A 24,325-nucleotide genomic window follows, 5' to 3' on the forward strand; every position below is an offset into this window, starting at 1 on the left:
CAGTTTCACACAGGGATGAAAGGACAAGTCTTCATTGGTGGGGAACCCAGTGAAGCCTTCGAAGTTAACCATGGTGTGAAACAGGGATGCGTGCTTGCACCCACGCTTTTCTCGCTATATCTCACAGCTGTGTTAGATTCAATGGGCCTTGATCTGCACAAGGGGATCTTTATTCGCACTAGGACAGACGGCAAGTTTTTCAACTTAGCCCGACTTAGAGCAATCACCAAGACCAGAGAACTATGCATCAGGGAGCTGCTCTATGCAGATGATGCTGCTCTCGTGGCTAACAACATTGAAGACATGCAACATATAGTAGACCGGCTTTCGTGGGCAGCAGACTTGTTTGGACTGAACATTAACATCTCTAAGACCGAACTTTTGTATCAACCACCACCAGTGTACTCCAACAATATGAGAGAGCCACAGCCAGTGACGGTGCATGGAGTGCCCCTGAAATCTGTCAAGGCCTTCACATATCTGGGCAGTACAGTGACCTACACAAACTCCTCAGATCTAGAAGTCGAGAGGAGAATTCAGTCTGCTACCAAGGCTTTTGGCTCTCTCGAGAAACGCCTCTGGAGCTGTCACGACATCTCGTGCAGAACAAAAGTGAAAGTCTACAATGCTGCTGTACTTCCTTGCTTGCTCTATGCCACCGAGTGTTTAACGCTCTACAGCAGGCATATCAAAATACTTACACGAGTTCAAATACGTCATCTACGTGCCATCTTACACATTAGATGGCAGGATCGAATCCCAGATGTAGAGGTAATCCAACGAGCTGGCTCTGTCAGTGTTGAAGCCCTTATTACATCATCACAACTGCGATGGGCTGGACATGTGCGCCGGATGAGTGACAGCCGACTGCCCAAAGCAGTTTTTTACGCAGAGCTAAAAGAGGGCAAAAGAAGCCGTGGTGGTCAAAAACTGCGTTTCAAAGATGCCCTGAAAAGGCATATGAGGAACACCGGGATCTCCCCGGAAAGCTGGGAGGAACAGGCCCTGCAGCGTGAGAAATGGCAGCGCAGATTGAAAACAGCAGTCGCAGCTGTTGAGAAAAAGCGTCAGAAAGAAAATGAGAAAGCTCATGAGAGGCGGCATTATTCCACTGCAGCAAAAGACTTTGTCTGTAGCAAATGCCATCGCTGCTGTAGATCGAGAGCAGGCCTTCTAGCCCACATGAGAGCTTGCCTACAATAGCCTCCAATCCTGACAGTCATCGTCGATACATGACGGACTGCCGATGATGATATGACAGGTGTGCGACGCTAATTGATCAAACATAAAATATTGAAAACTGATGTTTAAAATTATTTTAAAAAAAATGAAAAGATACCTTAAATGTGAAATTAAAACGACAGGAGAAGGCTGTAAATCACTGTTAATAAGTGACGCAAAACAGTGGCTGTTTTAGAGAATGCCTATCCACACTTTACCACTAACCTAAGGCTTTAATCCCCACCCTTATGATCTGAAAATGCTGTCACGGACACTATGGAACCAGTGACTATGGTTCCAAGCATTGTCAAAGCAAAGTGAATCAAACGATATGAATGAATTAGGCCTACTGTTTTCAACAAACCGGTTGATGATCAATGGCTCGCTCCAGGCACGTGCACACATAGACATGAAAGGGGGCTTGAGCACCTGCCCTTTTTATTCCTGGAGATAAAGTGCCCTTTTTTCTGGGATGCTTTTTTTTATTTTTGAAAAATAATATATATTTCTGTTTGCACACAGCTTCCCTGTCAAACAAATATATTTATTGAAATATAGTATCTAAATACCAGGTCAGGAGTTTTGAAGCGCTCCCTCTCCCTCTCCCCCGATTGTTAAACCCGATTGTATTGCTTCCGCTAAAGAAAATAGTCCGCTCCGTCTCTACGGTTAGAATCCTGTGAGTCCATAGCAATGCTCTGTTTTTCATGGCAACGGTCTGTTATACTCCGCACAGCGGTCTGTTGGTTATAACAGACCGCATTCTACATTGGAATTCAACCAAGCCATGTAATAAAATAAGTTAATAAAATAAGCATATATCACCACCAGGTGATATGCTTTAGTTATTTTGTTTATCCTATTTACCTGCATTTCCCTGTCAATTAGATGCAAATTTGCGCATTTTAACTAGTTGACGCCTAATTTGCATACAGAAAGTCCCCAGTTATTGACTTACATCAAGATTCTTTCCTCCTGAAATTTAGAAATCTAAATTGGTGAATTTAGAAGAAATCTACAGATGCAAACAGATGGAGGATACACTCTAAAAAATGTAGTAAATCTGAGTAACTGCATCTGGTACATTAATAAATAAAACTGAGTAGAAATAAGTTAACATTAAACTTTAAAAATAACAATATTTATAAATTAACTATTTAAGTAATTTAACTTTTTTTTATTTCCTCGAAACCTTTATAAAATAGTATTCCATACCACCACAAATACATACATGACATTGGCTTTTATTGAATTTTTACTCAATTATTTTGGTAAGTTTAATTTTAAAGTGTTATGTATTCTGATAACACCAAAATAATTAAAACGATGTAGTGCCTTGTGCAAAAATAAACAAATTATTAGTAAAACACGCCCCTCTGTTTGATGCAGTTATTTAGGTTATTCTAAATATGAAGAGTTCAGATGAAAAATCCTCTAAGTGCCATCTGAAATTTCCTTCAATAATGATCTTTTTTATCAAGCTTGTATGTTTATTTTCACTTATTTCACATTACTGGCAATGAAAATTACCTATTAATTGTCATTTAAGTTAAAATTACTGAACTTAAATACGAGCTTGAAAAAAAAAGCTCATAAGAAAATTTCAGATGGCACTTAGAGGCTTTTGCATCTGAACTCTTCATATATACTTGAAACTAGTAGCATAGAAAATGTTTTCAAAACATGCACATTGTGGAATGGTTTCCTTTGCTGCTCTATAAACCTAGTGAATACTAAGGAGACCATGGTTTCTGTGAACTGATTATTTTGTAGACATCTTTTGAAAATGAAACAATTGGGTGAGTTTGAGGAAGATAAAATTAATTAACTTTTTAAATTATTTTTTTTTTAAAGGAAGTCAGAGTTGCGTTAATGTGTGTGTGTGTATATATATATATATATATATATATATATACTTTTTTGTTTAAAAAAAAAAACCTAATTATGAGAAGTGCCCTTTATTCCACTTGAGCCCCTGCCCCTCAAAATGTCTGGGCACGTCCCTGGCTCGCTCACAAGCAGATGTGTCCATCCAAGGGCCGAACGATGTCGTAGGCCTTGTCCGAATTTGAACTTCCCTACTATTTAGTAGCCTAGGCGAAAAATTATGTGACAGTGTAGGCCTATGTCTCAATTTACAGTTGTCATAAAAGAGAAGTCAAGTACCAGGATGACCTGACTACCGTTATCATTCTCCATGACGCCGAAGCGGATTAGCGCGAGTTTGAAATAATCCGATTTCCGAACCTCAGCCTCCGTTGGTGTGAACGGTAGTGTTATCTATACTGCTTTAAACAGAACTTAACGGAGGTTTCTTCATATGTGAGTATGTTTTAAACAGATTTTTTAAAAGTTTATATAAAAACTTCTTTAATAAAAATAGTGAGTGCATTGATACATTCTTGTGAAATGTCATAAGGAAAATAAGAGGACACTAAGTGGACAGCAGTTATTTTACCTTGCTAAAATAGCTTTATAGTAATTTAAAAATGTTTACAACCGTTGACAATATAACATTCTGTGTTTAGGTTTACCACATCACAGTGTGCCATCTCTGATTCAATAGTAGACACTAGCTGTACATCTCGGTGACCAAAAAAAAAAAAAATAATAATTAAATAAATAACCTTAATCCATGTATTTTACTTCTGCTGTGCCATGGTTCATCATAAGGCCTTCACCCTTTAGCCACAACACATGATAAGAAATTCAAATTTATTTCAAATCTAGAAATAATGAAAAAGGTGAAGTTGTAAGCTATTGCAGTTTGGTAAAACAATGTAAAAAGCAAAGATACAAAATAAAGTTATTTTACCTTGGCACTGTATTAAACAAATATATGATAAAAAAAAGTGAACAACCATAAATAGTGATAACATTAATAATAAATTTTTCCACAATGTTCTTATAATGAGCAACTTAATGAACAATTAAAAAAAGAACAGAATTGTTTTGCTACATCACAAACTGGCCAAACATTTATAGATATTTTTTTCTTTTTTTCCGTTAAGAAAGGGGAATACTCATTCTTCAGATCTACATGTTCATTTGACATTTTCTGTAATCTTGCACACAACTGCTAGAAGAGACAGGCCTAACATTAGCTGTTATTTTCCAGTTTGTCTTATCTCCCACAGGGCTATTTTCTACATTAGCAGCAATTACAAACAGTAGAATAAAATCTAAATCGGGTGGCTCTTTACACATGAACACCCTGGAGAATACAGAATAGATTTTCTCATAGTCATAATTGCAATAACATTTTTCATTATATGAAATTATTAATAATACCAATAATCATCAACAATCCATTGAATATTAATAATAACAACTTCAATTGCAACAGATATATTTACTGTACATAATACAACGGAACGTGAGAAGGTATTTGTAATTACACAGTAATTGTTTGTAAGTCTATGACCCATGTAATTTTCAGCGATCTGTAATGCGTTATAGAATCCAATGTAACGTCTACGTCACACTGCTACAAGCTCCTCTGTGCTACGAAGAAATATTCATCACTTACTCTAGCTAAATCGGGTTACAGCATATACAGAGGCTTCACCAACACTTTTTAGACTCATTTTTCAGCTTAAAGGAGCAATGGCAGAGTTTCAGCCATCCATTCTGACCTATTAAGACACCAGATGTCTCAAGAACCAACAACCAGCATACCATCAGGTTGACATAGGAAGCTTGACTTGATGTAGCGAGTGACACAGCCATTAAATATTGTATTTGACTAGGTTCCATCTATCAGTTTACATTAGAAAACGTTGGTTAGAATAGAAAGGCCATCAAAATAGTCTTTCTGAGCGGTCCATTTGAGAGTCAGACTGATTCCTGTCAGTGCCTGAGAAGGCTAACAACTTGCAAAGGGGAAAGTGTGGTCAGTCTTGCTTGAAATGAAGTTTTGTTGGTATATCAAAAACATATGGCCCTGATAAGAGATCATCCTATTTCTCGCACTGGAAACCCCAACGGCATGTACATAGTCTTTCAGTGTTTTGAGAAGGCAGGAAGTCCTTCACAGTGGAAGAGGAAATAGTCTGTTGTGCTTTTCTGTCATCTTAGACTTGCTGCGTCCAAAAAAAAAAAAAAAATTGTAAGTTGACAACCGTTTTAAAGCTTAAACAAATATGCGTTCATAAAATGATGGATATTTTATCCATAAAATATTCGTAAAATAAATAAATGAATAATATATAAATAAATACAGAAATAAAAAGAGATGATGGTAAATAAAAAAGTACAAATGTCGTAAAAAAATGTTGGAATTAATTGATAAAAAAAAATAAAATCAAACAAGTTTAGATACAGAAATGTAGGTGTAGTTATTATAAATAATTTGATAAATACCCCTGCCCTTTTTTCCAGACTACAATAAAGAGCTACAGTTTCGATAGAGTTTGTTCAGTATTTTCATGGATTAATAAAAGCATGCAGGTTACATATAAACATCCAGTGTGAGGTGGTTATTAGCTGGATCAGGTGTAACAAATCTAATTATCAGAGCAATACATATTGTGTGAGTTATATATTTCGTATTGAATATAATACTAAATAGTTAGATTTAAAAAAAAAAAAGCCACACATAGTGCTGTTAGGCATGTGTAGATAGTCAAGACATAGAAAACAGATTATATTTTTTGCCCATGGACAACATGGCAAGTAGCTGTCAAGCATCTATTCTGCTTTTGTCAAAAGTCTTCAGCCAGTCTGTTTCGACGTTGACAAAAGAAATAAGAGGAAAACAACACGATTCTGCTGAAGTTTGTAGCGGTGAGTCGCCCACTTCTTTAAAGTCCACAGAGCTGTCACATCCCTACTTTGTAAATTCGTAGACACTTTTATAACATATTTTAACATAACTTTTGACAACATATGTTTATCTGCTAATCTAAAAATTTACTTTATAAAATATACATCTCCCAAATAAAATATTTCCATTATTCCATTACCTTGTCCATAGTTAAATAAAAAAAAAGTTCAGATCGTTCATGCAATCAACATTTTTTTCATAAAAAAAAGGAAAGTAATCGATGGAATTTGCAAGAATTACTGTCTGATCTTGTTTCCAGTTTGCTTTTACCCATTTGAGAAGTTGAATGCACACATAATCAACACATAATAAACACAAAACTTCACCACATAAACTAACACAGCAATTTTTTTTTTCATAATCCACAAATTAACATTTGATGTGAAGTGGACACAGATTATTTTGTTCTATAAAAGGATCTGAAGTATATGTTACCCTGGACCACAAAACCAGTCTTAAGTCGCTGGGGTATATTTTTAGCAATAGCCAAAAATAAAACATTGTATGGGACAAAATAATAGATTTTTCTTTTATGCCAAAAATCATTAGAATTTAAATAAAGGTCATGTTCCATGAAGATATTTAGTAAATATCCTACCGTAAATATATCAAAACTTAATTTTTGATTAGTAATATGCATAGCTAAGAATTCATTTAGACAACTACAAAAGTCAGATTTTTCAGTATTTAGATTTTTTTGCACCCTCAAATTCCTGATTTTCAAATAGTTCTATCACAGACAAATATTACCCAATCCTAATAAACCATACATCAATGGAAAGCTTATTTATTCAGTCTCTTAACAAATTGACACATAAGATTGGTTTTATGGTCCATGGTCACATATTATTTTGCACCTCAGATAAATTTAAAGAAGTAACATAATATATTTAAGCGAGAAAATAGAACTAGAACCAGAAGAATTCATTAATTTCTTAATTTCTGCAAAAAAATAAAAAAAAATAAAAAAAAGAAAGAAAGAAAAAAGAGAGGAAAAAACAACTGCAATAAATAAAACACTCAGGCACATGACATTGATTTCATGTTAGAGGGTTTTCATCTGTTAAAAGGGGGAGGGGTGAAATGAACAAGATGCTTCCCCTACTCTCTGAATGATCATTTTTCAGTGTGCAGGTCACGTGTAAAATTTAAGATTGTCTTCTGCACCCCTGTTTCTGAAGAGTCTTATGATGTAGACTGTCCTATTTCAGGAAGCGTGGCTGGTGCCTCAGAGCTTGAGTGTTTCTGTTGTGTTTTTTTTTTTCTCTCTAATTTTTTTTTAAGACATTTGTCTTCACACTGGACTGATGAGAGAAGCCTGACTGCAAATGCAAAGTGATATTGCACTATACGGGAGATGAATCCCTGTGGTAATTTGATAACTGGCTTCAAAAAGGCATTTATCTATACTGCAAAAGTTGCTTTCAGGAGTTTTATTACTGCACTGCTAAGACATTCAGTTTCAGGCCCAAATTTACATCAGGGTGCATTGCTCTACTCTGACCACAAGAGTGCGCTTGTGTCACAGTGAAAGGGGCTACGTCCGCCACACTGTGGGATCAGTTAAGAAACATACACAGCCTAGAATATATCAAAACAAGGTCTATTATTTAAAATAACAAGATAAGATCCTCTTTATATATGATATTGCACCCGTATGTGTTGGCGTGTTTCATTAAAACAGTCCTAATATTTTTATATATTTTGTGTACTTGCACAAGTCTCAATCTTGGAACACTTGGTTGTGCTGGTTGAGCCCTTTTTTTCTTAGAATAAATAACACTTGAAAATAAAATGTGTACACTCACATCCAAACACCAGCAGCATACTAGTAAGCCACCTCAAATTCTCCATCACACTATAGTGAGTAATTGCACTCGCTCTCTGGCTGCTTTGTAACATGGACGTCTGTGCAGAGGGCCGGAGAAGAGCCATAGTAGTTGTTTAAGGGGGTCCCAGTGACTCAGAGTCTCGTCTGAGCCTCTGTGATGTAGATCTCGATGCTGTCAGCGCTCTCCGTGGCAGAATTCTGACGGAAAGATGCTGAGCGTTTGGTCTGGAGCAGCCTGCGCCGTGTCTCCAGCTTTTGCCGGTCGCCCACATCCAGCGATTTCTCCCGTTCGGGAACGCTGCGTCCTCGTGAGACCACAAGCATGCCTCCGGCCTCGGTTGTGCTGTCGGCACGCAAGCTGCCCGTCACGCCACCGGCTGGCTTCTTTGGTAATGGTGGTGGAACCTTCTTGTCCTCCTGAGAGGAAGAGCAGGGGAGTGGAGTGACAGCATGGATGACCAATGCAGGGATGGACGGGAACGCAGGGAAAGACACCGAAAATGCACACGTACAAGCAGAGGATATGCCAGAGAGATGAAGATCAGGACATGTAAGGAGAAGGGACAGCACCATGAAGATGCAATGTAAGAATGATTTGGATTAGTGTTTTTAGGATGAGACATGGCATTGTGGAGGCAGCAGACAGTAAAAAGAAAAAAAAAACACAAACAGAGATATTAATTACAGATTTGTTAGGCTTTAATATCTCAGAGCAAACGAACAGCTCTTAGGCAGTAAATCAGATGTTAATCCAGAACATGCATGTCTTTTTTTCTGTAGTTTAGTTCCGATTCTTGTTGAGGTGTTTGTGTGATGGCAGAGAGCTGCTTGGGCCCAGCACATAGGCGGTTCTCCTGCCTGCTGCTGTTTTGGCACTGGAGTGGAGCTGTGCAGTGGTTTGAGCAGATCGAAACTCCACTCTCACCTTCTTCTCAGGAGGTAATCTCCAGCCCGAGTCCTTCAGCCGCTGGAGGTCCTGAAACTTCACCCTGATGTCCTCGATGGCTAGCTGGAGGAGGTCCCAATAACTGGCCAGATCCTGAGTGCTGGGCTGAGGATATGATGAAGGATCCTATGAGAAGAGGGGGGATATTATAGAACACTGCAAGGATGGCATACCTGGCACTTCCAGTCCCATCTAAGATATTTTACATATCTATGACATAAAATACATAAAATAAATTTAATGTAATGTAGTTGTTTATTTTTACATTTGAAAAGGGGCAGTTGCTAAGTGGCTAAATGGGACAACACTGGTGAAAAAAATAAAATAAAATATGGCATATGCTGGTTAGTTATGTTTTTATGCATGGTAGCTGGTTTGAGCTGGTCCTGAGTTGGTTATAAGCTGGTTATGCACTGGTCCTGAGCAAGAGCTAATGGCTGAGTACCAGGACATGAGCAGCTTAAAACAGCTCATAACCAGCTTCCATGCTTCAAACCATGCAGTACCTAACCAGCATATGCTGTTTTTTTTTTCAACAGAGTATATCATCCCGCAAAGCAGGTAAGCTCATGTTCTCACTAGTCCACTTTTACAGGCACATTGTGTTTATAATCATGCTCTTGCAAACTAGCCAAACTAAAACTTTCAGGGTTGTTGAAAGCTTAATGGTGGTGACACTGAAGTCATGTGACCATGGTGTAGTTCATTTATAATCTAGTTTTAGCTTTTTACTTCTGGAGATTGTATTTCGATTTCCAAATTCATTAAAGTTGTGTTCATTTGTAAAGATTTTTATGTATCATAAACTTTTCTTAGTAGCATAGCTTTTTTTTTTTTTTTTTTTTTTTTGGAATAATTCAAAAGCCAGTGGAAAAATCATATTCAATACAGTTAAAAAGGGTCAATTGAAAAAACTCGAAGATAGTAAAGTTAGGTATTTATCTGACTTTTCCTCATTTATTTTATACTATTGTATTTATCTTGTATTTATCACATTAATGTACTATACTGAACAAAATTATAAAAGCAACACTTTTGTTTTTGCCTCCATTTTTCATGAGCTGAACTCAAAGAATTAATACTTTTTCTATGTACATAAAAGGCCTATTTCTCAAATATTGTTCACAAATCTGTTTAAATCTGTATTACTGAGCACTTCTCATTTGCCGAGATAATACATCCACCTAATAGGTGTTTCATATCAAGATGCTGATGCCAAAATAAAAGGCCACTCTAAAATGTGCAGTTTTACTGTATTGGGGGGTCCAAGGGGTCCGAAAACTGGTCAGTATCTGGTGTGACCACCATTTGTCTCACACAGTGCAACACATCTCCTTCGCATAGAGTTGATCAGGTTGTTGATTGTGGCCTGTGGAATGTTGGTTCACTCTTATTCAGGAACACGCTGTCGTAAACATCGATCCTGAGCATCCCAAACATGCTCAGTGAGTGACATGTCCGGTGAGTATGCTGGCCATGGAAAAACTGGGATGTTTTCAGCTTCCAGGAATTGTGTACAGATCCTAGCAACATTGGCCAGTGCATTATCATGCTGCAACATGAGGTGATGGTTGTCGATGAATGGCACAACAGTGGGCCTCAGGATCTCGTCACGGTATCTTTGTGCATTCAAAATGCCATCAATAAAATGCACCTGTGTTCGTTGTCCATAACATATGCCTGCCCACACCATAACCCCACTGCCACCATGGGCCACTCGATCCACATCGTTGACATCATCAAACCGCTCACCCACACGACGCCATAGACGCTGTCTGCCATCTGCCCTGTACTGTGAAAAACGGGATTGATCCGTGAAGAGAACACCTCTCCAAAGTGCCAGACACCATCGAATGTAAGCATTTGCCCACACAAGTTGGTTACGACGATGAACTGCAGTCAGGTCGATACCCCGATGAGGACAACAAGCATGCAGATGAGTTTCCCTGAAACTGTTTTACTGACAGTTTGTGCAGAAATTCTTTGGTTATGCAAACCGATTGTTGCAGCAGCTGTCCGGGTGGCTGGTCTCAGACGATCTTGGACGTGAAAATGCTGGATGTGGAGGTCCTGTGCTGGTGTGGTTACATGTGGTCTGCGGTTGTGAGGCCAGTTGTGACCCCGGTTGGATGTACTGCCAAATTCTCTGAAATGCCTTTGGAGATGGCTTATGGTAGAGAAATGAACATTCAGTTCACAGGCAACAGCTCTGGTTGACATCCCTGCAGTCAGCATGCCAACTGCACGTTTCTTTAAAACTTGCGACATCTGTGGCATTGTGCTGTGTGATAAAACTGCACAGTTTAGAGTGGCCTTTTATTGTGGCCAGCCTAAGGCACAACTGTCTAATCAGCATCTTGATATGCCACACCTGTGCAGTGGATGGATTATCTCGGCAGAGGAGAATTGCTCACTTACACAGATTTAGACAGATTTGTGAACAAGATTTGAGAGAAATAGGCCTTTTTTGTACATAGAAAAAGTCTTAGATCTTTGAGTTCAGCTCATGAAAAATGGGGGCAAAAACAAAAGGGTTGCGTTTATAATTTTGTTCAGTGTATATAGTATATAGATTCTAAAAAAGGTAAAGACATCCTCTCTTTTATCCGCAACTGAAAGAGTTTCAAAACACTCACCACACTCTGTTGGCACATCCTGAAGAACTGCTGGACTCTTTGTGACATGAGCATCTGAGCACTGCCGACAGCTCCTCTGATGAGCTCCAACACTGAGCCACAAAATAAACCAATTAGAAGGGAAAATAAACAGCATTTAGACAGAAGGAATTGTTCTTTGGGCAAAACACTACAGATTGAAGTACCCATGAAATCAATGAAAACTCATGTTTTGGGCCTTATAGCCCATGTCACATTTCCTCACTCACCCTCTTCTGGCAGTTCATTCGTCTCTGCTTCTCTTTCCATGTTCTGGCACCATCCCTCCATCCTCTCCACTTCTGTGTGCAGGAGCCGAAGGAAGAACTCTCCATCTCGTAAGCAGGGCGAGGCTCGGCCTGAATCAGGGAGGCTCCTCGGGCCCTCGCTCCAGCCTCCCACTCCACGCTCAGGGGCCAGGGGCAGAGGGGAGTGGGAGCGGTGCAAGGCCCTGAGTTCCGGAGGGCCAGGCTCGTTGGTGTAACCACTATGGTAATCCTCACGGTAGGCCCACTGGCCCTGTGTGTGCACTGTACGATACTCTGTAAACTGACCGGCTGATTCTGGTTCAGATGAGTGGCGCTGGAATGAGCAGCCAAACTGCAGGCCCTTGTCTTGTGTGGGGACTGTCAGCCCACCAAAACCCTCTGGCTCAAGATCAGCCTGGACACTCGCTGTCACACTGTTGGAGCGTTTAAAACGGGCTCGTCTGGAACAAACAACAATAGGTCAATTTAGACTGGTAGAACGAAATATTGATGTATAGTAGGGTGTGCATCTCCATAACTGAGGCCAATGCTTTACACATTTTGATTCATAGACAATGATACAATACATTAAACATATATATGAAGCAGCTACAATACAATGTGATATGATTTACCCCATTACGATGCAGTGCGATCCGAATCATCCGATTTCGATTTGATTCAATACAATGCGATGCAACGGACAAAAAATCTGATGCAATATGTTAGACAGTTTACTTTTATTTTATTTGTATTTCTTTCAAACAAACTACAATGTTAATTTATATTCTATGTTACTCTCAGGACATGCCTTGGTCTCTGTAGTGTTGTGATACATGATATTCACGTACGTAGCAGCAGCAGGGCTCCAGACAAAAAAAAATACAATAAAAAAAATAGAGTATGGAGCCACTGGCAACATCGTTAACAATTCTTGTAATTAATCATTGCTTCTTGTTATCAAGATCTATGTGCTGTGTTAAAACATGAACTTTATGTTATCTGTAGCTCACTTGCCCTCCAGTAACATGTTAATGAACAAAGTGTCAGCTATAAAATCATGCCAAATTCATAACGAAATCCAAACAATAAATACAGTTTTGGCATTCTTTAATGCAGCATTTATGATCGCTTTAGTGCCTCAGTTCAAGCAGCAACTGAACCCAACGTGAATTTTATAAAAGAGCTTGCAACAGTGCTGTGTGTTGCTCAGAGATGCGCGACTGTTAACACCAACAATATTGAACTAAAACATATATTAACCACTCGTTTAAACTTGTATAAAATCAATGTCAAATTTACATGGTTATCAGTGAAAACTGCACTCTCTTCATGTCATGTTGCTTATAGGCTAAATGTTATAATATAAAAACTACACCACAGTATGTTTCTTCTGTGTGCAGTTGTGTTCATTTGTGTTGATTTCCCCAAGAGACTGTCTCAAACTCAGATAGGCTGCACGATCTATAGTACTACATGTACAAATATGCATCTACTTCCACTGTGATTACTGCAACAGTAAGACAATTATGGACACGTGATTTTTTTTTTATGGAATTCAACATTATTCCACAAATGCTGTTGATTGAGGTTAAAGGAATGATTCACAAAACAATTGCTGAAAATTTATCTACACTCAGGCCATCCAAGATGTAGATAAGTTTCATTGGAACAAAATTTTAGAGATTTAGCATTTCATCACTTGCTCACCAGTGGATCCTCTGCAGTGAATGGGTATCCAGAAGAATGTCTTGTGAAGTGAAAAGCTGCGTGTTTGAAAAATGCTTTTTTACTTCGAACCTCTGCTTACAGCTAAAATACAGGTCCTCTTAAGTATAATTTTGGACTGGTATTTTGGCCAGAAGTGATGGTTTAAAGCTAAAACACCTTAATAATGGATGTGTTTCTTAAAACACAGTGCTTTTGACTTCACAACAAATTAAGACAACAAGTTCTGTTATGTACATGTGGGATTATTATGATTTTATTATGATTTTTTTTATATCAACTGTTAAGGATCCACTAATAAAAAAATTATTTGAACTGCAGAGGATCCACTGATAAAATGCAATTTTTTCCAAATCTGTTCTGATGAACTCATTTATATCTTTAATGGCCTGAGGGTGAGTACATTTAAAGCAAATTTTCATTGTTAGGTGAACTGTTCCTTTAACTTGTACTGAAACCTTTAATGTCTCAATACCAAAAATACATTATATACAACCCAAAAGACTCCAAACCAACAGTGTTTCTGCTAAATGAAAAAAGAGGCCAATAAGGGTAATTAATGATAACAAGACACAAAGCATGTTAAGCTCATTCGTGGATGAGTGACATCATTTCACAGGTTTTGGCATATTGCGTAATGGCTGCCTAATTATACCCTCTCACCTCACTCTGTGTTCCTAGCACGTACACCCTCTGTGTGTGTGTGCTTGCTTGCGTGAGTGTGAACCTTGCACCTGCACCTCTTGCTCATCTAACACTGACACATTCACACTGCACCCCACCTCAGAAATAAACCAACCACCTCTGACATCAGGAGAAGAAATGCAAATATCAGAAAGATAATGAAAGAGCCCATGTGTCTGGATCATCAGCTGGAGTGCCCACAAACTCCAGTAGAGGGCACTCCACTCAGGACTCTTGTATCTGGTGTCCATTTCCATTACCTACTCCATTTGCCATTATTCCATGCTTAGGGCTAATCACCACCAGGTGTTCCCCATTACCACTCCCCTATATATACTATGTTTGGACTGATTGCAAAGTCTTGTTGTCTTGTCTGTCTGGCATTTCCGAGCGGTTTCCCTGTGTTTGTTCCTTCCGTGTTTGATCTTGGATTATTTATACTGACTGTGATGCCCTGCTGCCTACCCCGACCTCTGCCTGGTACTGTTTCTGATTTTGGATATCCCCTGACACACCTGACGCTGTTTTCTGATCTCTGCATGTTTGACCAATCTCTTAATAAAATTACTACAAATGGATCCGGACATCTCTGACTCCATGTTACACCATGAAAGATTTTAGTGCATGTCTGCAGCTTTTAGTTCATATATGTTAGGGGGCTTTCACACTGGCAGTTTGGTGCGGAACGGGGCACAGTTCACATGAAAAATCACTAATGTGAACGCTGTCATCGGACCCTGGTGCGCACTGGGGTACCGAACCCGAGACTACCTGGAGAAGGTGGTCTGAGTTCGGTTGCTCTCGAACTGTGGCGCGGTTCTCGTGAATGTGCAGGCAAAACAGACTCAGGTGCACACTTGTTCAGGAAGTAAAGTATCCCACGCATGCGTAACACTGTCGATTTCATTGTTTCCTCAACACACGAGAGAGCCGAGGTTGATTCCACACACTCTTTAAAGTCAAAATTAAATTAAATAATTCAAATAATTAAAATTAATTATTATATCGAGCATAATTGCACCGAAAAAAAAAAAAAGTTACAACTATGCTCAGTCACGTTGTGTTCTCCATGTGTTTTCCGTGTGCGTTTGCGATGATGTAAGGTGACTGCAAAGCACCTGGGTTCAATACAACTATTGAGTGTGAAAGCAGACCAACGCTGCGGGCGGCGCCGGGAACAATCGCGCTCGGGCTCGGACCGCAGCAAACGAGAACAGTGTAAAAGTCCTCTTAGTTTGTGCACTGGTTCTCAACTGCTTAGACTTAACATTGGACATCAAAAAGTGTACGTTTTGTAATTGTACAAAACAAAGATGTCCTTAAAATCAATCTCTTAGCCAGAATGTATTAATATTACATTAAACTTCACAGTCCCAACAACATGTAAATTCTTTAAGACGTTTCTTTACCTAAGACCTTGACAAAATGTAACACACACACACACACACACACACACACACACACACACACACACACACACACACACACATATATGAATTGTGAAGAACTGAAGGATTTTTGGTACTTTTAACAAATTCACTTAAGAAATACAATTCCTTCACCAAATAATGAGAGCATTAACTGGACTTTAATACTAAACAATAGTATAAAGGCTAATATATTACTACTAACAAAATCCATTATATGCATTGCAAATATGCATTGTCATATAATCAACCAGTGAGTAACTGCACTGGTATGCGTTTCCCATACAACGATGTAACTGATAAACCACCATAGTATGATGTTTTATGACCATTGTTGTGGAAACTAACTAGCCAGTCATGACTGTTTCCCGAACACAGTCGCATTAGTTCAACAATTTAGGGCCATTGTTAATGCCGTCTTGCACATGTGTTGGAGGAATAACTTCTGCTAATTAACTGATTCAAGATTTCTGAGATGCAGCACCTGATGACTAATTTACTATATTTTGTTCCCTGTTTTTGCTTTATTTGATGTTTGATTCATTGTGGGTTCCCTCTTAATGATGCTTTTGGGAAACGCACCCCTGATTAGTTAGTTGTGTGTTTGATTTACTCAAAAAGAACATGATTTGTAACCGTTTTCAGCTCCCAACCCATATTTAAAACAACAAAATGTAACACATTTATTTTACATAAAAATTCTGATGACTCATGTTGCACTCAGGAAAGTTAAAACATAAAAAAACAAAAAAACTTTTTTTAATAATTATTAATAATAATTAATTAAATGCTCTCTAGTATGTGAATGTCCCTCCCACTAATACAAAATGCCACCAAACAGCAATAGTACTAGCAACCCATGATTCATGGCTATGTAAATGAAAATCTACTGACAATTTAAATTGAGTGAGGAGCCCTTTAATACACAGCTTATTAGGATATATATTAACACAGGTTACAAAACTGTGCCATTTTAATCCATTTAAATTTTTTTTTTATCAGATATAGAGATGAAAAATGAAACTTGTTAGATCTACCTTTTGTCATCCTCCACCTGAACCCCTATGGAGTGCACCTCTCTCAGTGCTTTGCCTTCTGGGTCTGAGTCAGACAATGTCTCTGAGCTGTCCACCTGGAAAACACAAAAAGAGACATTTAACAAAATGTTTCAGAAGAGAGAGACATCATTCGGGCTGAATCTCTCACGGGATTATCCCCTCTTATACCTGCACTGCAATAGAGGGTCTCCACTTCCTCCCTCGTCCTTCCTGTTTGAACTCCTCTCCTCCAGTCAGAGCTTTAGCTAGGGACATACTGTTCTGGGGCAGAGAGGCTGATTTTCCCAGACTGCCTCCAGCTCGGTCCCTAGATCCCCTGGGCCCCTCTAGAAGGTTATCAGCTGAGCTGCTGTGTTTCGGTTTCAGTGGACCAGGGCCACCAGGATAGGCGATGCTCTGAAGGGCCCTGCCGTTCAGACTCTCCACGGAGTTGCTACTCTGCCTGACACGCACAGTGCCCCCGCCAAGATAGTGCCCACCTCTGGAGCTACGGCCCCCACTGCTCTCAGTCAGGTCCACTGAGTTGCTGTGCTGTCTGGGCCGGACCAGTGCGGGCTGTCCTGTACTCTGGAAGTAAGCGTCCTGAGTGGACTCAGTGCTGCTCTGAGCGGTCACAGAGATCATTGGCTTGGACATGCGAGGGGGAAGAGGAGGGGGTCCTTTCCTGAATGGGAACACTAGACCGAAAAAAGGACATAAAGGTTTTATTAAGACTGCTATTCAAATATATCATTCTTTTGAAAGATGAAGGGCTGTTCATTCAAAACAGTCGCCACAGAAGGAATTAAACATACTCTTCCTCTGAGTTAAGTTAACTTTCTGCTGAAGAAGGAAAATCATTAGTAAGGAGAACAGAGGACAGGTTGCAAGAACAAAACCTGCTAGAGGCTTCAAGTACTAGGCACATTTTATGTAGGTAAGAAAAAAGATGGACACACAAAACAACACGAACACTAATGTTGTCAGTACATTAAAAAAATATACAACCAAGACAAGGATGTAGCACCTTTATAGGGACACCTTGTTTGTAATTTCATCCTCCCCTTTTTTTGTTTTTCTTTTGGCCATAATGCAAGAGAGAAAAAAAATACAATGTTAGTGACAACCTTAGGCTTCTACATTTAAATGTCTGACCTCTTTAGTATTAGTACCCAATGCTACCTGCAGTTAGTGTTTTAGGCTCATTCATTGTTTTAAAAAAAGTGACAAACTTTTTTAAGGTTACGGAAGAATGGCTGTGTTTTGGTAGTTTCTGAAAACTGAAAAGCTGAAACGTTTTAAGGACAACTGTATGATGAGTTTTTAAAAAGTTGCCCAAGTGTAGAGAAATGTGCCCTAGCAATTGTAAAAAAATATAGATAGATAGATGAACAAAAATTTACAGCAAAGACAGAATTGTGAGAACGCACACATATATATATATATGCAAATGTATTCTCTGTATCGAGAAGACAGAAACAGAGAAATGTACATATATACATTACAGCTTAAAATCCCCTATCGAGTATTATCATTCAAAAGCTTTAGACACATCCTCATGGCTTAAGAAGCATCCGCTCACACACAAACAGACACAATCAGTAGCTCTTGAGAACCTAGACATGAAATTTATAGGGACACACTCAGAGATTAAAGGAGTTTTAAAAAAGCACGTTTAAGTCCTCTCCTATCTCTCTCTCTTAAAACACTCACACTTCGGTGTGTGTCACGAGTGTTGCCTTGGGAAACTGCAGATGGATGCTTTTGACACTTCACAAGGGATTTAATAAATCTCATGTGAGATTCTCTACTCTAAACGAGAGAATAAAGGACAGTAGGGAAAAGACAAAGTCATCCACATGTTAGTGAGAGAGGGAATAAATTGCGATTGCAATCGTGACCACACAATGTAAAGACGTTTTGTTGTTTGGCTTTTGTCCTGTCTTTTGGATTTTGTAATATTCATTAATTTCAGTAATTCACTGACAAGATTAAGACTACGACCAAAATCTTGACTACAACCCAAAGGACAGTCAAGGAGACAGATGTCTTGTGTGAATTTGAGCATTAAAATGTGCTTACGATGTAACATTTGTTTACAGTCTTGATATACTGAGAGCGTACAGACAGAAGGAAAACAGTTTTAATATTAATCCCTTGGCTGAAGCATGTTTCTCCATCAATTCCTATGAGACTGATCCAAAAACTCATTAAGTCACTAATCTAATCCCTGTGACAGCATGGAGACTAGGTATACCCACACATATGTATACACATGCTGATGACTCACCTGCTTCGCCCTTCACGTTCCCCTGTGGGCCTGACATGGAAAAGACAGACAGGCAGTCATCGTCCTGGGAGCAGCCAGCTTGGATAGCCCGTACGTAGCTGTGACTGCGGGTGCGGAAGCATCCGGGTAGGTCCAGTGCCTCGACAGCCTGTGATTCCATTTCTCCAAACAGATTCAGACTGTCACTCAGCTAAAACATACAAAGACTAGGTTTTAATGAATTGCAACTGTTCAGCTGATAAATAATATATAAAATCTGAACATGACCGCACATAATTACTAATCAGGGTTATACCTAGTGATATATCTAGTTACCAGAATATAAGCCAGTAAGCATTTATCTAGGACACTGTAACAACCACTTTCCTTAACACTGTATGGTTTTACCTGAGCACTGGTCAGAGAGCGTGTGGCGCTACGGGAGCGAGCATGGCCTTTAGGTGTGGTTCGACTGTTTGGGTAGATGTCTGTACACTGTTTACATGAGTACCTGAGAAGAGGAATACACCATTAAATCCCCAGATTACACACACAGCAAAACATACACCACTCAATCCTTATGTACAGTTGTGGTACCATTGTACAATGATGTACAAAATAGATTTAGCTTGGTACACCCATATACCTTACTATATATCATACTTTTTCATGAACTTAATTTTACATTGTAGTCCAGTGTGCTACTTGTTAATAGTGCAAATACAAATCTCAAAATAGCAACAAAAAATGGCCAGAGAATCTGGAAATTGAAACTGAAAACCAAGTGACAGCTGACTTAGATGCAGTGGAAGAGCGCTGGTCCATGCTGACGGAGCGGCGGAAGGCTTCTCTCTGGGCAATAAGGGCTGATTTGGGTGAGGCTTTGGGGCTGGTGTCTGAGTCAGCGCTGTCGTCGTCCCCCATAGCCTTGATATAGCTGCCACTGCGCATCCGTCTGCAAGGGATCTCCCCAGCACTGTCAGATGGCCCACCACCGCACCAGTCATCTGAGGGAACCTGCAAGAGACACACAACTTACTGTCAACATGGCCTTTACTCATGAAGCTGATGAGGGATGAGGCTGTTTTATATTTACACAAATAGCTAATACTGAGAAACTTCTGAACGAGCAAATCTGCTGAACATATACTGTAGGTTGAGTGAATGATTCACTGATTCACTCAGAAAGGCAATTGTTTCATTCTTAAATGTATCTGTGTTTTTGAACAAATCAGAGTGAATGATTCAGTGGCTCTCTCAGAAAGATTAGTTAGTGTTTTTTGAACAAACCGAATGATTAAATTATTAAAAGACTTACTTGTTTTGTACTAGAATGAATCAATGCTTTGAACGAATGAGAAAGGTTAATGTTTCGATGACTCACTCAATATAAGAAAGTCACTTGTCTCCACCTACTGGTGTATCGATGTAGCTTGTAGGAAGAGTCAACTCCATCTCCAATTCACAGATTGACTGTCTGGAGTGATTCAAAGAGTAAAACGTCTAAGTGCTTATTTCAAGACCTAAACTTATTGTTTTATAGCTATATATCATTTATATGAGAGAAAATGCAATGATACTGCAACAAAGGTTTTATGTATATCAGAAAAAAAAGAAAAAAAATCTGTTAGAGTTGTGGCTCTCTGGCTACAGCATAACCAGAGGGTATGCAGGGTTGAACTGAGGGCAGCTGAGTAAAATGAAATCTGATTGGCTGACAGGGATGAAAGGCACCAGCTGTACATTTAGAGCTGTCATCACACTCAAGAGCTGCCCCTCAGCTGGAGCATGGACAGAACACAGATGTGGGGAGATAGCAGGTTATAGAGGGGAGAGGCAAGATTATTTATTTCGATGAACTCTGCTCTCCAGAGCCATGTCCTCTTCTGATAGCATCGCTGCGTATTATTGCAGAATATATATATATATATATATATATATATATATATATATATATTGCCTCTAGATTTGCTCCCTGTCAGATATTTTGAAAACATAAAATAAAATATAGTGTCGTACAAGCTATACAGCCACTAAAAGGATGGCTAGACATTTAATACCAGAACCAATAACTCTTTTAATACAGGGCAAGGTGAGATGGGCGGAGTTTGTGGCTATGTTTAACAAAAGGATGTTCCCTCTTAAACTTGTTGCTGTCCTTACATTTTAACCGTATACATATTCTCTGTGTTTAATTTTTGTTAATCAGTTAGTTTTCACAAAGAGGATGCAGGAATACTGAATTAAATCAAACATCAAAAAATTATTAGCACACTTAAAGTGTTAGTTCACCCAACAGTATTAGTTGCTAGTATTAGTTGGTTAAGTGCATGCGAAAAAGATGAGTCTTTAGATGTTTCTTGAAAATGAGTAAAGACTCAGCTGTACGAATTGAGAGTGGGAGGTCATTCCACCAGCTGGCCACAGTCCAGGAAAAGGTCAGTGAGAGTGATTTTGAACTTATTTTGGATGATACCACAAGGTGTCGTTCACTTGTAGAGCGCAAACTTCTGAAGGGCACATAAGATTTAACCAGTGGGTTTAGGTATCTTGGTGCCGTGCCAGTGGTCGTCTTGTAGGCAAGCATCAGTACCTTGAATTTGATGCGAGCGGCTACTGGTAGCCAGTGTAACCTGATGAGGAGAGGAGTGACATGAGCTTTTTTTGGCTCATTGAAGACAACCCTCGCTGCTGCATTCTGGATCAATTGTAGAGGCTTGAAAGTACATGCAGGAAGGCCCACCAGGAGAGCATGCACTTAGGTTCACAAAAACTACAAAGATAATTTTGAATCAGGAATTCTATTCGCCTCTTCTGGAGAAGCTGATCATTAATTTGTCTAATTCTTGGTTTGAGTGTCTCCATTGTTCTCCTCATTTTTCCTCAGACTTCCATTTTGTTCTTTTAATGCAGCAGAAAAATATCTGTTCCTGCAAAGACATACGTGTAATGTAACTGCATCAATATCTTGCCTTTTTTTCTTGCTTAACTCTGACATAATTGGCCTTTTAATGAATAGATATCTAAAAATAACATAATGTGCATGGAATGAATAAAGTGCAGGTGAGAAAATAATGAAAGTATTTTAATTTAAAGGGACAGTTCACCCAAAAATGACAATTCTGTATTCAATTAATGATTTTCATTCTTCTGTGGGACATAAAAGAAGATATTCTGAAGAATGTCTTTTTTTCATCCATATAAATCCCCATCTCCCTGTCCATAAAAAATACAAATTCCTTCCATGCAACATGTGTTATTGTTCTCATCCTTGTATTTTCCCCCCAACAGCCCCTGGTATTTGGTCTCATTATAGTGACACATTTCACATCCTCCTGCTCCTCTGCTAATTGCAACACCGATCGACTGACTTGTAACAGAAGATTCATCTGGTTCATCCCCATGTCTTCAGATCAGATCACATCAAAAATCTGCTCTCCTGCGATGAGCCCCCAACTGAGCTTCATCCCACAGCTGGGTTTCTTTCTCCCCAGAGGCTCAGCGTAGCTGAGTCAGCTGCTCAGCCTTCAACTATCACTGTAAGACCTCACCTAATTTCCTATGGCCCAGTTGGTATTCATGATGGAACACAGAATGAGCACTGATGGGGTTTATATGCAGACTTGGGGGTTATCTGGATGTCAGAATCTACTTTGAAACTGTAGCTTCCAAAGTTGCAAGCTACTCAGGATTTCAAGTATTCATACTACAGTCAAGCTACCATTTTGTTAAAAATAGTCAGCTACACTACAAACTACTCACACAAAGGTTCTGTTTACACCTGGTATTAAAGGGATACTCCACCCCAAAATGAAATTTTTTTCATTAATATATCCCCCCGATGTTGTTCCAAACCCTTTGGCCTCCCATGATCCTTTGCGCAGATTCTTTGCATGATGACGGTGCCTCCGTGTGGGAAGATGATTATGAAGCAGAAAGGCACTTCAAGAAACAGTTGTTTAGTCTCCTACACCGTTTAACCCTTTGAAGCTCTCACTCCAGAAGGTAAACCCTTTGAAGGCGATTAGGGTGTAGGGATGAGCCCTTCTGAATGGAACGCAGGGACAATTTAAGATATTTTGAATGAAAAGCAGGAGGCTTGAGACTGTCCCATTGACTGTCCAATTAACACTGCCAAGGCCAAGAAAAAAATGAAAGACATCATCAAAATAGTCCGTCTCCCATCATTTGCCATCTATCTCAACTTTGTGAAGCTACGAGAACACTTTTTGTGCACAAAGAAAACAAAATATCAACTTTATTCAAGTTTTTCTTATCCTCCGTGACACTTTTTGCAAGCGCATTCACGAGCAGTTCCTTCCAGGTTCTCTGTCTATATGGTGGCCTCTATATTAGCAGGTCACGGTGGATGCATATGACAAAACATGCCTCAGAGTAGGCGCCTCAGATCATGCATGACGCATGCATGATCTGAGTGATCACAAGTGGTCAGTGGAGATACACTTGACACTACTTAATACCATTTATACCTGTGGCCAGTTGCATAAACTTTTTAGGGATATTTTAGGAATGGTTCACGAAAAATGATAATTCTGTCATTAATTACTCATTCCAAACCCGTAAGACCTTTGTTCATCTTTGGAGCACAAATTAATTAGTGTTGACCCCGAATAGTTGACGAATAGATGCTTCGATTCGAGGAGCCTGATTCGACTACCAATCTAACAGTCGAATATTCGTGGGGTGTTATTGATTATGCCATTTTGATTATATGGAGGAGCTCAAATGTCTGATTTCACATAGAACTACTGGTTTTCTCAAAGTAAGTTAATATACAGCCTATTATGATAAAGCTGTAAGAATCTCAAAAGAAAGAAGCTTCAAATTAATATTTTAAAGTGCGTGAATAAATCCAACCACCCCTATTAATTTATGTTTCACTTTCCATCATCCGTGACCGACAGAGGAGCATCTTGGCGGCAGGGATTTAAAACTTTACCAAGACTCGAACTGACACAGGCAAAGACTGGATTTTTCGAACAGGTAGGGTACAAGTGATTTCAAGAAAATTCAGCCGGTGTATGTATATATATTTAGTTTTGAGTCAAGCGCTTCATTGTAGTACTACGGTGATATATCTTCAGCACACAGTGCGAGCAGGTCAAACTACAATGCAGAATATTATTAACTATGACTGGGACTGTTATATACATACTATTATAATGAGAAGACTATTATACTAAAATGCTATGCATTTTTAGAGTTTAGCTGCCGTGTTTCTGCACATTGTTTCGTGAAGAACGCGTCCACAAAAGGAGTTTGCAGATATGTTCATGTGCATTCGGGCCCTTTTTGCAAATAGCCTGTAAGTCTTAATATTAATGTTATGTTGTATAAATAACAAAGCATATTCTATATGAAATTATGAGTTGAAAAACTTGCTATCAAATACGTCACTCTACTGGTCATCTTCAGTGTTTTATGCTGCTAACAT

The 24,325-nt window shown here is 39.1% G+C and overlaps 1 protein-coding gene across 1 annotated transcript in view; it reads right to left on the minus strand.

Annotated features, from left to right (window-relative positions):
* Positions 1-3,618: 3,618 nt before the first annotated feature.
* The window catches only part of dlgap3 (discs, large (Drosophila) homolog-associated protein 3), a 196,209-nt gene continuing 175,502 nt past the window's right edge, over positions 3,619-24,325 (minus strand). The window contains exons 4-12 of the mRNA XM_059556480.1: positions 19,667-19,887; positions 19,279-19,381; positions 18,892-19,081; positions 16,791-17,299; positions 16,602-16,696; positions 11,708-12,186; positions 11,460-11,551; positions 8,803-8,949; positions 3,619-8,294 (exon numbers count right to left, since the gene is read on the minus strand). Coding sequence (XP_059412463.1) covers positions 8,010-8,294; positions 8,803-8,949; positions 11,460-11,551; positions 11,708-12,186; positions 16,602-16,696; positions 16,791-17,299; positions 18,892-19,081; positions 19,279-19,381; positions 19,667-19,887 — 2,121 coding nt within the window. The 3' untranslated portion in view covers positions 3,619-8,009. The remainder of the gene's footprint in view (positions 8,295-8,802; positions 8,950-11,459; positions 11,552-11,707; positions 12,187-16,601; positions 16,697-16,790; positions 17,300-18,891; positions 19,082-19,278; positions 19,382-19,666; positions 19,888-24,325) is intronic.

The sequence above is a fragment of the Carassius carassius genome, chromosome 8, assembly GCF_963082965.1.
Source record: "Carassius carassius chromosome 8, fCarCar2.1, whole genome shotgun sequence".
Taxonomy (NCBI): domain Eukaryota; kingdom Metazoa; phylum Chordata; class Actinopteri; order Cypriniformes; family Cyprinidae; genus Carassius; species Carassius carassius.